This window comes from Engraulis encrasicolus, chromosome 2 (genome assembly GCF_034702125.1).
Source record: "Engraulis encrasicolus isolate BLACKSEA-1 chromosome 2, IST_EnEncr_1.0, whole genome shotgun sequence".
Lineage (NCBI taxonomy): Eukaryota > Metazoa > Chordata > Actinopteri > Clupeiformes > Engraulidae > Engraulis > Engraulis encrasicolus.
In genome coordinates this window covers 13,996,159-14,010,751 of record NC_085858.1, presented here as the reverse complement: position 1 = coordinate 14,010,751, position 14,593 = coordinate 13,996,159, and the positions used below count along the sequence as shown (strand labels likewise).

The 14,593-nt window shown below is 44.5% G+C and overlaps 1 protein-coding gene across 3 annotated transcripts; it reads right to left on the bottom strand.

Moving 5' to 3' along the window:
* Positions 1-3,407: 3,407 nt before the first annotated feature.
* si:ch211-165g14.1 (uncharacterized) lies at positions 3,408-14,455 on the bottom strand. 3 transcript variants are annotated; one of them, XM_063222674.1, is made up of 7 exons: positions 14,202-14,455; positions 13,028-13,437; positions 11,531-12,997; positions 11,141-11,234; positions 7,866-7,915; positions 5,658-5,716; positions 3,408-4,419 (listed from the first exon to the last, which is right to left on the bottom strand). In XM_063222674.1, the coding sequence occupies exons 2-6, from the start codon at positions 13,433-13,435 to the stop codon at positions 5,687-5,689; spliced, it is 2,049 nt and encodes a 682-aa protein (XP_063078744.1). In that variant the 5' UTR covers positions 13,436-13,437; positions 14,202-14,455; the 3' UTR covers positions 3,408-4,419; positions 5,658-5,686. The 3 variants fall into 3 exon arrangements, with proteins under 3 accessions (XP_063078744.1, XP_063078728.1, XP_063078736.1); XM_063222658.1 differs by having other exon boundaries at positions 11,531-13,437; positions 14,202-14,452; XM_063222666.1 differs by lacking the exon at positions 3,408-4,419 and adding an exon at positions 4,973-5,268 and having other exon boundaries at positions 11,531-13,437; positions 14,202-14,453.
* Between the last annotated feature and the right edge of the window lie 138 nt (positions 14,456-14,593).

Genomic DNA, 14,593 nt, shown 5'->3' with positions numbered 1-14,593 from the left:
TACACTTGTCCTTAGCCCATGCACCAGCTGCACACGCACGTACGCCCGCCCGCCCACACACACACACACACACACACACACACACACACACACACACACACACACACACACACACACACACAAACACAAATAGTCTACACCAGTGGTTCCCAACATTTTTTGAACTATGAACCCTGAACCTCATCATAAGCCTCCCAACACCCCTTTGACCTCAGCATAAGGCTGCTAACCACCCCCCACGGAATTAAAAAATAAAATGGACTAATGCCCCTCAATGGCAACTTACTATCGCCCCCTCTCAACTGTATCGTTCTCAACAGGGCTCCCCAACGACCCCTGGGGGCTTTAGAGCCCCTGTTGAGAAACACTAGTCTACACATGTGAAAGAAAAAGTGAAAGCCCATTGGGAAACTCCAACTCCCATTGTCATTGTGACACAGCACTCCACAGCACACAAGTGAACACAAGTGAACACTGCACACTGCACACAATGAAATTGCATTTATGTCTCACCCGTGCAAGGGGGAAGCCCTCAGTGGCGCCCCATTGGGAGCAGTGCGGTGGGACGGTACCATGCTCAGGGTACCTCAGTCATGGAGGAGGATGGGGGAGAGCACTGGTTGATTGCTCCCCCACCAACCTAGCGGGTCGGGAGTCGAACCGGCAACCTCTGGGATGCAAGTCTGACGCCCTAACCGCTCACCCATGACTGCCCTGAGTGTCACATCCACAGTGTGGGTTTGATTCATGAGAGGCAACTGAACACTCACATATAATCAATAAAACATGGTAGTATAATCAACTTTTCATCTAAAAATCCATAATTTGTCCCCCATTCTAAAAAATGCACATGTTTCGGCGCTGCTAAGGTTTTGGAGGCCACATAACTGGTCAGGAGGTCCCTGTCATAATTAAATAATAATAATAATAATAATAATAATAATAATAATAATAATAATAGTATAGTGTCATTCAATATTTTTTCAGGTTTTTAGTCAATCTCAATTTTATTTAGTTATTTTGTTATAATAATTAGTAATATATATCAGTATTCTTTTGTTCACACCAGGCGACCCCATTTGAATTTCCAGACAACCCCCGAAGAAGGAGTTCCAACCAGGGCTCTCAAGTTTTGACCAGGGCTGAGAATGACAGTTTTTGGAGGCGGGGGCTAACCAGTGTACTGACACACAGCGGCTGCCTCCCAAAAGCTTCTCATCAATGATCCACTGGCTCTTTTTCTCATGAATGTGTCAATTTACAAAAAGCTTGGCTAATACTCTTTCCACTGCCATTACAATGATTTCACACTAATGTACGGCGTAAAAGTATCGTTGCACAAAAGCGTGGGTGTGATTTTGGATGCACATAACTTAGCCCTTCCCAAAAGATCCGATTAGGCTATTGTATAGCTATGCAATAGTGGTGTTATTGATTTGGAATATTCGCCTCATGGATGTTCCATGGAGGGAAGAAACACAAAGTGTGGAGTGAGATAGAGTGAGAACGGCCCAAAATTAGTGAGTCTCACTCCCAAAGAGTTAGACTTGAGAACACTGGTTCCGACTCCAATGTTAAAAAACACTGTTCAACCGGCTTTACTGAAAAAAAATCTCCCACTGCGAAACTCTTCTACTGTAAATCTCTTCTCAGTAGCTCTGTGAAAACAGTGAAAAACACAATAACCATACATTTACACATGCACACTCACATGCATACATACACCCAATACACACATGCCACTTACCATGCAGACAAAGCAGGGTCAGGATGAGCTGCAGACACAAATTCATGCCTTGGGGTCGAGTGTGACAGTGTATTTCAGAGATGGAGCGGAACTGAGGGTGTGTGTGTGTGTGTGTGTGTGTACAGGTATGTGTGCTAAAATTTGCTACGGTTATACTGGATTTACCACTCTGCCTGTGCCATGTGTCTGTGAGAGTCTCAGTGTGTGTGTGTGTGTGTGTGTGCGTGCGTCTGTGTGTATCTGTATATATAGTGTATGGAAGGGGTAGGTGGAGTGTCTCTGAGGGTGGTCACACAAGATGTGTGCGTGTGTATGTTTGTGCATGGCCAGCCACACTAATAGTATGGGACGGGGATGTGTGTGTGTGTGTGTGTGTGTGTGTGTGTGTGAGTGTTTATGCATGGGCACACTAATAGTATGGGACGGTGATGTGTGCGTGTGTGTGTGTGTGTGTGTGAGTGTGTGAGCACTAATGGTTTGGGTTTGATAATGACAGTCTAAGGAAATGAACACTCTTTGTCTAGCGACCAAAGGAAACCTATTAAGGCCCCTGAGTGCTGATTGGAAAAAATAATTACACTCTGATGGCATTACGATGCCTCGCATTTAACACACACACAGTGTACACGCACACGCACACGAATGCTTGGATAGCACATATTGCATGCATAGCATTAAAGGGAAGCTTTTATCCCAAAAAGACGTATACTTGGTAATTTAAAGGAGAATTCCGGCCATTTTCAACATGCAGTTGTATAGCTCATGCCACCCTCAGTACCCGAAGACTTATCATATTTTGACACATCTTAACCTTTTCCAAATATCAGCCCAACAGTTATTGGTGTCTGATGATATACAGTAGCATACATTGGGGGACATTTGGGCTATATTTGGAGTAGGTTAAGACGTTTCAAACAAGCCCATGCCCCCAGTTGCTGGCCAGGACCTCTGAAAGTGTTGAGCAAAAGAAGTCAAGGGCAAGTCATCCAAGTCAACGGCAGACTTAGCAAGACAAGTATTGGTAGGCATGGGGGTGTGCAGATATGGACGAGGTGGTGCTTAGTGGCCCTTTGCCCTACTGGACAAACAAATGCCCTTTTTGAAATGTCTTTTTTTTCTATCATCAAAATGTACTGTGGTCCATTTTGACATGATCATGTACAAATGCTTGACAACCAAATGAATGTGTCAATATTGCTCCGTTTGTGTCAATGATGCTCCCAAGCAGTGATGTATTAAGGACTGGACTGGAGGAGTGGAGGAGAAGAAAAAGCAATACATCAAGAAACAGCAACTTTGACTTTTATCACAGCACTCAATCTTTTTTTGGGTAAGAGTGTGACACATGTTGATGTGGCAATATTTGTTCACTCCTCCTTGCAAAAGCACTCCAAATCCGACAGATTGCGAGTGCACAGATGTTCGATGAGATGGGAGCTTGAGCTTCAGTTCCCTCCATAGGATTATTATAGGGTTATTGTTCAGATACTCTCTAGGCCACTTCCGGACCTTAATGTGTTATTAGTAGTAAAACTAACAAAATCAGCAAGGGATGAAATACTTATCTCACTGTACATAAAAGATTTGCTCGACCAATTTATCTCACAGATCATCCCCATTCGCCAACGTCAGCAAAAACAAAACTGTAAAAACCACCAAGTGCAAAGCAGAAAAGCAATTTATTGAAACCAAACTAACCCTGCAATGCGATACAAGAGGAGATCTGAGACATTCACTGGCATGTTATGCAAGAACTGAAAGAGGAAACTGCCGCAGGTAGACAAGGGAAATTAAAGCAAATGTCAACATTTTGCAGGGATGATATTTCAGAGTAAGCATGGATTCACAAAGGAGAAAAGGGAAAAAAAACAATCACTGCTGCAGCAGTTCACAAACCACAATTTGTATCATCATTAAGAGTAGGAACAAAGGTATGATCCATTTTGGCCAAAGTAAGTGTGGTCTTTGTGGATACTTGCCTATCCTTTTAAGCAGAGTGCAGTGTATGCCCATCAGGCCTCTTGTCAGAACACAAGTGCAGTATACCTGTAGTAAGATGAACAGTGCTTGGAATGCCAATGTCATTTTGAAGGTTTCTAAAATGGGACCATTCTACAGTGATCCCTATACACTGATTTTCAATCAATAAATACAAATATTAAAAGAAATGCAGGTCAGAAACAATAAATATAAAAATCTAAAAATTCTAAAACATTTCTTTTTTTTGTAAACTACAAAAAAATAAATTACAAATAAAGAAAGGTTGGACATCAGGCACAAAATCTGTCGAAAATGGCCCTTAGTAAACTTTCAAGCCTTTTCAGGTGAAATAGCCACGAGGCTGGAGTACCACCAACTCATTAATGCCCCCAGTGGACAATCTTTAAGCAACTGAACTACCCAGAAATCAATAGAGGTAAAAATAGACCCTTACCCCCCTCTCCCCAAAAAACATAGCTCCCCATCTTTTAAATACAATACAATAAAAAAGAGCATTTTTAAATAATAAAAGACAACATGGAACATGTAATGTAAACAGTGAGGCAGGTTGCATGCCCTGCAGGAGGTGGACAGCAGTGTAGTAGGCACAGCGTGAGGGTCCTCATCACATCACATCATTACACCCGATTACATCCAGGCCAGCAGCAGCAGCAGCAGCAACGGTGGCCAACCTGGGGAACAGGTACAGTACTGTGAGTGCAGGGACACCATTGGGATACTCAAAGGCTCACTTTGAATGACACATACCATTTTAAGGTCGACCAGAACTGTGCCAATGCCAGTTCCCACACCAGTTACCTTTGGAACATTTGATTGTTCCAATTTATCATCAATGGTTCAGAAGCAAAGTGCTCAACAGTGAATGGCTCTCGTTTATACCAAGCTGTTTACTTTACTGCAGCGATTCTCAAACTATGGGTCCTGAGGGTATTCCAAGTGGGCTTTGAAATAATTGTTGTGTTCCTCTTGACTATGTATTTGACTTTTATTGTTTATTTCAAACAGGCCACAAGTTGGAAATGGATGGGAACCCCTGCTATATCGCATGTAAGCTCAATAGGACATGCAGTCACTATTCGCAGAGGAGAGAAACAATGTTAAGGTTTCTAAACACTCTGACTTTCGATAACAACTCGTCAATCCGTTCGAGATAAGGCGTGGGATAGGGCTTTGACACGGTCCTCCGAGTTTGAAAATGCTAACAGTGATGCAAGATAACGTGGGTAAACTGAAAAGGTAATGTTATTTCACTCCCAATGGATACATTCCTGTAGTAATACTAAAACTTGCTAGTTTCTCATTTCAACACATTCAACAAGTACCCATTTTATTTTTTGTCAGGCATGACAGACCTCGCCCACTCCAAGAGGTTACATTAGTAAAACACTGCTCACACATGTTAATACTGACACAGAAGAGGCCGAGTAGCATTCATCTTTTTCAATCAGGTTTTGAACCTCATTCAAGTACTAACTGCTCTCTTCTTGAAGATGTATGAGGTCCTCCAGAAACTGTAGCAGCTACAAAACATGCATGTTGGTAATATGTCAAACTCATTTTTGTAAGAAATATTGAGTGTTGTGGAGTCAGAAACTGCAATGGAATGGAATGTCAAAACTCAACCCGCAATGGTGGAGAATCTTTTAAAAAATTTCTGGATCCGGACCGTGATCCGGATCACCACAAAAATGTAAATCACTTGTTCCTTTTGCCAATTCCAACAACTCCACAAAATCCGTTCATAACTTTTTGAGTCATCCTGCTGACAGACAAATAAACAAACAAACAGACAAACCAACGCGTCCAAAGACATGGTGGAGGTAATAAAAGGAATTAGCTAAAAGGGGAAAGAACACCAGCGTAAAATCCAGCGGCGTATGGTAAATACAAACCACACTCCCACACACACCTTCACTGGCAGCCAGCTCCTCTTGCGTGTCATCTGGTGACAAGTCGGGATGACTTGTTCTAGGAAGGCAAAAAAAAAGATTAACATGGGCTCACATTATAACTGATTGTCAAAGATATCCCTAGGGGGGATAAGGAGGTACTCCAGGGGGTGGTAAAGGGGAATGCTTGCATAAAAACCCTGCATTCACATATCTATGAAAACACAGTGAAAAATGGACTTGTATGTTTAATAACTGCATTATACTTTATACTTTCAAATAAAAATTCAGCAAATGTTCAGACAATCCCAGTCTGATCTCACGCACATCTAGTTTCTTTTTTTCAGGGTGCAGGGTCATGTTAATGTTAAGTTGTAAATGTAAAGCCCTATTCCGACGGGATTAGTTCAATGTATGGACGTGGGGGAATGTGTTTTTTATCTCAGGACGTCGGTAATAGAAATGGCCGATTGGGACTGGATTGAAATATCTCAGTAAACGAACGGAAAGTAGGAGGGGTTACTCATCACGCACCTGCGAGTGCACTTGTCGTCAGGCGCATGCCAACTCCACAATATTATTATTGATTTTTGAGCACAATATTGCGCATCCATGGAGGCATTTGGTACCATGGAACAATTCTAAATATTGCCTGTTGGTTTACTAACCCATCAAAATCCATTCTAATGCGTCTGCTTGCATGTCTTTACATTTGGAGAGTGCGCTTGACCATAGCTTACTGTCTGATTTTGACAGCGAGTACAGCTTGGAACAACTCCCTAAAACAAAACTAAAAGTTTACTGCAAGGCTGTAATGTTTGCAAGCCGGGAGAGAATGGATATATTGTGCGTTTCGTGCACTTAACCAGACATCTTTACATAGGGTCGCATTCGGACGGGATTAGTATTACCCCAGGGTAATATCTCCGGACCCTTTTACAGAAGGTATAAGTCTCGGTGAATTTTACCCGACATACTCCGCTATCTTCACTGACTTGGCGCGTTCGGAAGGGACTACATTTCCCGGTTATTATTACTTTACCCCAGGTACTCCCATTAAACTAGTCCCGTCGGAATAGGGCTTTAGGCAAAGAAGACCTGTACACTCATGAACTCGCTTTTCCCCTCAGACTAAGGAAGGGCCATGGTGGCCCGAAACGTCACAAAATTAAAACAAACAAAAAAGATTAAAAAAGGGAGCTCATTGGTTTGTGGGCCTTCCTTGCCATAAAAATATTAAGACAAAATATTTGTTTTGGCATCTGGAATAGGACGGGGAGGGGGTACACAAAACGGTCTTAGGTCCGAATTGGGGTCCCAACAGAAAAAGTTTAGGACCCACCTCCATAGTGTAGACATTAGACATTCTGGCACATCCAGAAACCCACAGGAGCCGCTTTCCCAACAACCACATGTCATCAATATGAGTGTTTCAATTTAGGGACCACCCTCACTAATTATTCTGAACAGTAGTAAAGCAACTTCTAGGAGGCAGACCTGTTACTTAAAAAAAAACGGAAAGAAAAAACTGTGTCTGTATGTGTCTATGCGCGTGAAAGTTGTTTCCCACTCCCTCGTGTGTCTTCTACAGTTCTGTAAGTGTGTTTTGGGATAGTTTTTGATTGGGGGAAGGAGTCCGGCCGGGTCTAATTAAGCAATTAGATAGGACAGGTATTGACAAGGGGCGGGCTAGTTGATTGGGGTTCTAAGAAGCTGTTTGCACGTAGCCTGCTATTTTTGAAAACCTGCATATCAAAAATCCTGCTTTAAAAATATCCCATTTAAGGGGCTAAAACACACTCGTTACAATAGGGTTTTTATTGCTATCCACAAACACAAATGTTGCGTTTACACCTAAACAGGACAAAAAATATCCACATTTAAAAATAGCAGGCCACGTGGAAACGGCACCTAAGACGTGCAGCAACTTTTAATCAGAGCTTAAGAGGGCTGGCTTTTATCAGAACTTAGAGGGCAGGCTTGACTTTTACTACCCTACTACAGTCTTACTGGATAAAACCTAGGAGACCGGAAGGCTGAGCATTTGGTCAGTTAATCCATTCAAGAGTTATTGATTGGCACTAGGCCGATGCCGGATATCGATAAGACCTCAACTATGAAACTAGCTTTGGCAACCACTAAAAACTGATCAGAAAGTGATGGCAAATTAAAAGTGAAATGAAGTGATGCAAAAACGAATCGTAATGCAATGCCTAATGTGGCATTACCTTGTGCTTAGGACATCTCATGGAAAAGTTCTCCTCGCTCAGTAGACAATCTGTAGAAAAAAAACATATGCATTATGCATCAAAGCACATTTTCGTATTGTCACTTACGCATCTCACTTGCTCTCTTACACACTCGCACACACAACAGAAAGGTCAAAAGAAGTTTCTCCCACACACAGGAGGAGAGAGAGTGAAAGCTGGCTGACATGTCCTCATACAATATTTGGTGAGTGAGACCCATGACATGGCCACCCTGCCTGCCTTTGATTAGAACCTGCCGTGGCAGAGTCTAGCCTAGAGGCCATATAACAGGGCTATTCAAATGGCGGCCCTGCGGCCAGATGCAGCCCTTGGAAGGCAAGGTTATGGCCCCCCACGAGGTCAGAACAAAATGAAACAAATATGTGCGCTACCAGTGTCCATGTGTAATTTGTGATCAGTAACAGTTCAGGTTAGGGATGTTTCTCCTATGCATTCACATGAGAGTGTAATCTTATTTGAAATAGTGTCATTATAGACCATGACAAGGCTACCAGAGGTGGAACGTGGTGGGCCGTTATCGGCGTTAACGTGCTGCGATAATGTGAGACTCTTAACGCGCGATAAAGAAAATATCGCACGTTAATCTATTCTCAAAATATGGGTTTGGAGTTTGGGTATGCACGTCACTTGCGTTTGATTGGCAGAGGCTTTCAGACTGCGCTCCAGCCGCTTCTCCTCACAACCTGTTGCTTCAGCAGACCTAATAAATATGAACAGTGTTTGCATGCTGAAAACATTCATCTCTCTGCCGTGGTAGGTGTTGTTTGAGTGCTTTTAGGTGGTAGACTAGAGAGACGTTATTGTTTGAGGTGAAGCATAGAGAGACGTTATTGTGTGAGGCTACTAGCCTGACATAGCCTACATTACCTCAAGCACTGCATGGAACACATAAACAACTTCCAGAAATCTTGCCTGTGCTATAATTGCAAAACATTCCGTGTGATATGCATTTTGAAGATTGTCAAACTGAAACTGTCAATATCTACTCTCGCTGAATGTGTTTGTGTTGCTATTGCGCATTTGCGAATTGCCAAAGCGCATTTTTTGCCAAAGTGAATTCATTTCGAGTTTTAACTCCTCTGGCATTCCAACTCTGAGAACAACGGTCAGGTTTAGGCCAAATCACCGTGGGCCAGTGCTGTAAGGTTCTAGATACAGTATCTAGTAGCTGCTGTGAGCACTTTGCTGTATGTGTAGATCCTCCCTCTTTTAAACCGACGCACTTTTTAACAGTCAGTGACAGACTCTCTCTCTCTCTCAGTCAGTGACAGACTCTCTCTCTCTCTCTCAGTCAGTGACAGACTCTCTCTCTCTGTCAGTGACAGACTCACTCTCTCTCAGTCAGTGACAGACTCACTCTCTCTCAGTCAGTCAGTGACAGTCTCTCTCTCTCTCTCTCTCTCTCTCTCAGTCAGTCAGTGGCAGTCTCTCTCTCTCTCTCTCTCTCTCTCTCTCTCTCTCTCTCTCTCTCTCTCAGTCAGTCAGTGGCAGTCTCTCTCTCTCTCTCTCTCTCTCTCTCTCTCTCTCAGTCAGTCAGTGGCAGTCTCTCTCTCTCTCTCTCTCTCTCTCAGTCAGTCAGTGGCAGTCTCTCTCTCTCTCTCTCTCTCTCTCTCTCTCTCTCTCTCTCAGTCAGTGGCAGGCAGTCTCTCTCTCTCTCAGTCAGTCAGTGACAGACTCTCTCTCTCAGTCAGTCAGTGACAGTCTCTCTCTCTCCCTCAGTCAGTCAGTGGCAGTCTCTCTCTCTCTCTCTCTCTCTCTCTCAGTCAGTCAGTGGCAGTCTCTCTCTCTCTCTCTCAGTCAGTGGCAGGCAGTCTCTCTCTCTCAGTCAGTGGCAGTCTCTCTCTCTCTCTCTCTCTCTCTCTCTCTCTCTCTCTCTCTCTCTCTCTCTCTCTCTCTCTCTCTCTCTCTCTCTCTCTCTCTCTCTCTCTCTCTCTCTCTCCATTTTTTTGAAGATAAGATGCATTTTGGAAAAAAGAGATGTGCTCTGGTCTAATGCACCATCTGTCTTAAGAAACCCCTAAGGTTTTTTTTCGTCATTATTTCGCTAGCGTGCCTATTCTGAATGAGCTATTTTGATATAGATTAATCTAGATTCATTTCAAAATTACAGTGAGATTAATCTAGATTTAAAAAATGAATCTATGCCCACCCCTAATTTTTACTTCGTTACTGTACTTAAGTAGTTTTTTCTGGAATTTGTACTTACTTCAGTAAAAATAAAAATGCAGACTTTTACTTTTACTCAGTTACATTTTTTTGACAATTACTTGTCATTTCTACTCCTTACATTTCTAGAAGAAGACTTAGTTACTAGTTACATTTATCCTAGGTTTTCCTATTGTGTTTTGTGGTTATTTGAGTAGCCTCAACTGCGGGCAGGGAGGCGGGACCAAGCCCCTCTTCCAAACTGACACCCAGTCAGAATAGATACTTTAAAAAACATTAACAGGACTCCATAGTCATGATCGAATAGATCCGAAAACCGTTGCAGAAACTTTTTCCTATTGGATCAAGTTGGCAGTCATGGAGAAAGACAGCCACTGCGGGGGGAGGCCTACTTATACTTTTGTACTCAAAAAGTACATTTAAAAGTCAGTACTTAGGACTTTTACTGAAGTACATTTTTGATCTTTCACTTGAGTATTTTTTTCGCAGGGTACTTCTACTTTTACTTAAGTACACAACTTCAGTACTTCTTCCACCTCTGAAGGCTACTAAGAAATAGAGAAGCGAATATCTGTTCTGTCTGAAAAGTTAAGTTATCCGCTTGTTTCGCACCCTCACCTTGGACATCGGGCTGCATGATACGTTTACACAATACAAATGCCCTCTGTGACATTTAATTGAATACCCCTGCCATATAATAACCAGCCACTCTGTCGGACACTCAATCAGAACAGTCAGTCAGTCAGTCATTTTGATCTGTCCCTTTTCCAGGAAATTATCAGAATGCCTAATCATGCTTGTTATTGAGGCAGAGTTACCTTCAAGATTTTTCCAAACCATTAAATAGGCTTAAAATGCTCTCATACTGTGGTAGTAGTAGTAGCATAAATGGGTCCTGACATTTCAAAGAGACATTGACATGCCTGCACGACTTTGGCAGTAAACCGGGGACTTAAATTCAGCATGGCGTCCTGAATAACTCTATATTGTTGTTGTTTTTTTTACCAACAATCTGTGAAGTAAACCTGCAAAGTGTTCAGCTGGTCATAGTGAGAAATCAGCCTCACCTGTCTGCAGGGCGCAGGTGTAGTGGTACTTATTGCAGCAGCCTTTGAACACACAGCCCAGTGTGGCTCCCACCTTGTAGCAGCAAGAGCACTCCTGCAAACACACATCAACAGTCACCTTCCGTCATTCACAGCCACTAAAGGAACTAAGACTAAGCTACTGAAACACACACACACACACACACACACACACACACACACACACACACACACACACACACACACACACACACACACGCACGCACGCACGCACGCACGCACACACAATCAAACTATGAATGATTCTGTTAGCAATAGCATGAACTACTTTAAAAAAAGAATTTCAAGAATGTCAAGAACGACCATGCAGGTGAGCTGCATTGGCTTTCAGTTTGTTTCGTTTCCACTCACCGTTTCCTCAGCTATCCTGATGGCCTCCTCCAGCCCGTACAGCCTGCCTTTGACCAAGAAGATGCCTGCCGACCAGATGCTGCAGTCCTCGTGTATCCAGCGCTCGCTTGGATCCTTGTTGGCCGACTCCAGGGTCCAGTCTATGCACGCCCTCTTGCCGGGGTTCCCTGGCGAACTGTGGAAGGAGGAGGAACCTGCAGGAGCAGCCGCAGTTCTGTTCACGTTTGCTGCCAGCTCCCAGGGATGCCCCCTCAGGTTCTGCTCCAGCGGGCCACCCGTAGTGTACTTGGAGGTTGTCGCCGTGTGTTCAGCGGGGACGTAGGGACCATGCAGGTCCCCCATGCCCATGCTGTTGCCGGGCCAGCCACATAGGGAGCAGGTCTGTGTGGGCCTCCCCCGGCTCTCCGCACTCAGGCGGCCCAAGCGGAGGCAGGAGGTGCTGGGCATGGCCCCCGAGGCCTGAGCCAGTTGACAGGAGGAAGAGGAGGTGGTGTCCTGGCCCTTCTTCTTCTTCTTCTTCCCCCTCTGCTGCACGGCCTCGTCCTCCTCCTGGCAGTTGACCACGGTGCAAAGTGGAAACTCCTGACGCGGGTCCTCCATGCGCACGTACGGGCAGAAGCTGTCCCTGTCTCTCCTCTCCTCCTTCTGGCCCTGGCTGGCGAACTTCAGCTTGATTTCTGGCTCCTGCGGGGGGAACAGACACGGTGGGCCAGAGGAGGCTCCTGGGCGCTGGCGGCGTGGTTTTTTCCGCCTCCGCTTGGCGGGAGGGATGGCATCGGATGCGACTTTGCCAGGAGGCGAGCCCTCGGGTCGACTACCACCAAACGAGGGGCTGGTGATCAGCTGCTGTGTTGGCTCCTGCTTTGGTCTCAATTGTCTGTACGCTTCTGTAGCCCTACGCATATCCCCAGAGGCCTCTCCGAGGAGGGAGGCATGGCTTCTGGACACTGCTTTCACGTAGTGGGAAGCCACGGCACTTGAGGTAGAGTAGTCGCTTGTTGGAATGCAGATGGCCTCCTCCTCGCTTTCCCCTGAGGAGCCAGTGCTACGTGCATTCGGGGGGTGGGTGTGATGGGTCTGTCCCCTGTTGCGGTACACATCACAGACTGAAACCTGTTGGCTGTTGTTATGATGATGAGGACTTTGGGTGGTATTCTTTACGCAGTTGGTCAAAGGCACCTCGATGACGTCACTACTGTCACTGCCAACAGCTTCTGGGGAGGAAACAGGTCTGATTTCGGTGATGACCTTTCCAGAACTACGAGCTGCGGCCTGACTACACAGTGAGGCGATGGCTCCACCGACGCTGCTCTCAACAGACGCCTTGTAGCCCTGATGTGATGCAAATTTGGTCACATTGAATGCAGTTGCCTGGCATTTTTTACTGTCCGTGGAGGATACCACTGTTTTCCTATCAAACTGCTGCATAGGTGAATAACCTCTATGCCCGTTTCGAAGGTCAATCCTCTGAGATATAGGTGACGGTACTTGCATTACGTGAGCCGTGTTGACTGGACTGTAGTCACTACCATCTCTTTTCTTCACTACACCTTGGCTGCAACTGTAGTGTGGGGAAGAAGCCGGTGGATGGCCATTGAACCTGCTTTGGTGGGAGATGAAATGAGGACTTGCACAATATGGCGATCTGCGTGTGGGCTCTTCTGAGTAAACATTCTGCACAGGTATTTCTGGATGACACTGGGAAATACGCTGCTCGGCTGATACACCTGAAAAACTCATTGGACTTTGGTCAAGTGAGCCAACATCACGCCATGCAGGCGTCTTTGCCAAAGCCTTTTTGGATTTTGAACGGATGTGGCTCTTTTTGAAATTCGAGTTGAGGTCCAACCCCAGATTATAGGGGTCCTGCAAATGCATCGCTTTCGAGTGGTCCAAAGGTTCCATTCCTGAAACAGCATAGAAATAATCAATGTTACTTTGGCTGAAAGCAAAACTTGAACAGATGAACAGACCAATAAAACCTACTTGACTTGACCATTTCGTCAGTCAATCTACGATGGTTCAGTGATGCTCTGTATGGTGTTGACATTTGGAATAGTAGCCTAATGCTAGCATCACAGAGAAAATTCATACACAAAGCGAACCATGAAACCATGAAAAAAAAATGTGCTAATACATACAAGCACAACGTACACTGTGTGTCGCTAGCGAGACCAGACCACCAGAACACTCATAGTGTGGACTTTCACATCCCCTGCAGTACATCAGTGGGAGTGAGACCCATCAATGACAATAAACGGGTTCAGAGGAGCCACACGAGCGTGAGAAAGTAAATAAAGAGTTAAGAAACTGAATAAAGATATCTTCCGGGAACCAAAGGCAACATCTGAAGTGAAGTTAACGCTCATCGGCGAAGTTTGAAGTTCAGTTTGCATTTTCCCTCAAACCCCAATCTGAAAGCACACCTTCCCGAAACGTATCAAATTTTATTACATTCGTTAGAATAATAATAAGGAATCAGAGCCAAATACTAGTTGTCAGTCAGGTTGACCAGAAACGCAATAGAAAATACACAGTTGACCTAGCATCTAACGTAGCATGCTAGCTGGTCTCTGATAACAAAAGAAGCAACAATTTTAGCTGGTGATGTAGCAAGTTAGCCGGCGAGCTAGCTTGCGTTACATGACATGACGCTATCTACCACACTTACCAATAAAATGTGCCTCACTTCATATAAAACACGCCATGACTGCAGACCTTTATTTCACCAAGGGTACCACCAGAAAGTTAACAATTTACGGTTAAAAATGTAAATGAATTTAGACTACAGGTCCACGAACGACACTTCCACCCCGGTTCTCGTCAGCTGGCTGCCACGCTGCGAGGCATCATGGGAGAGTCGGTCATGATGAAAGTAGCAACTGCCTGCTTTGTCTGTTGTGGAAAGACCACTGACCACTGTATCATTGGGAAAACACTCTGGATTATGGCATGAACAAGAACTAGGGTACTGCTAGTAGGCTACTATCACTACTACTAGGGTACTACTACGGTAGAGTCACTACTCAACCTAGACTGTATGAAGCAGTTACTCTGCCTTAC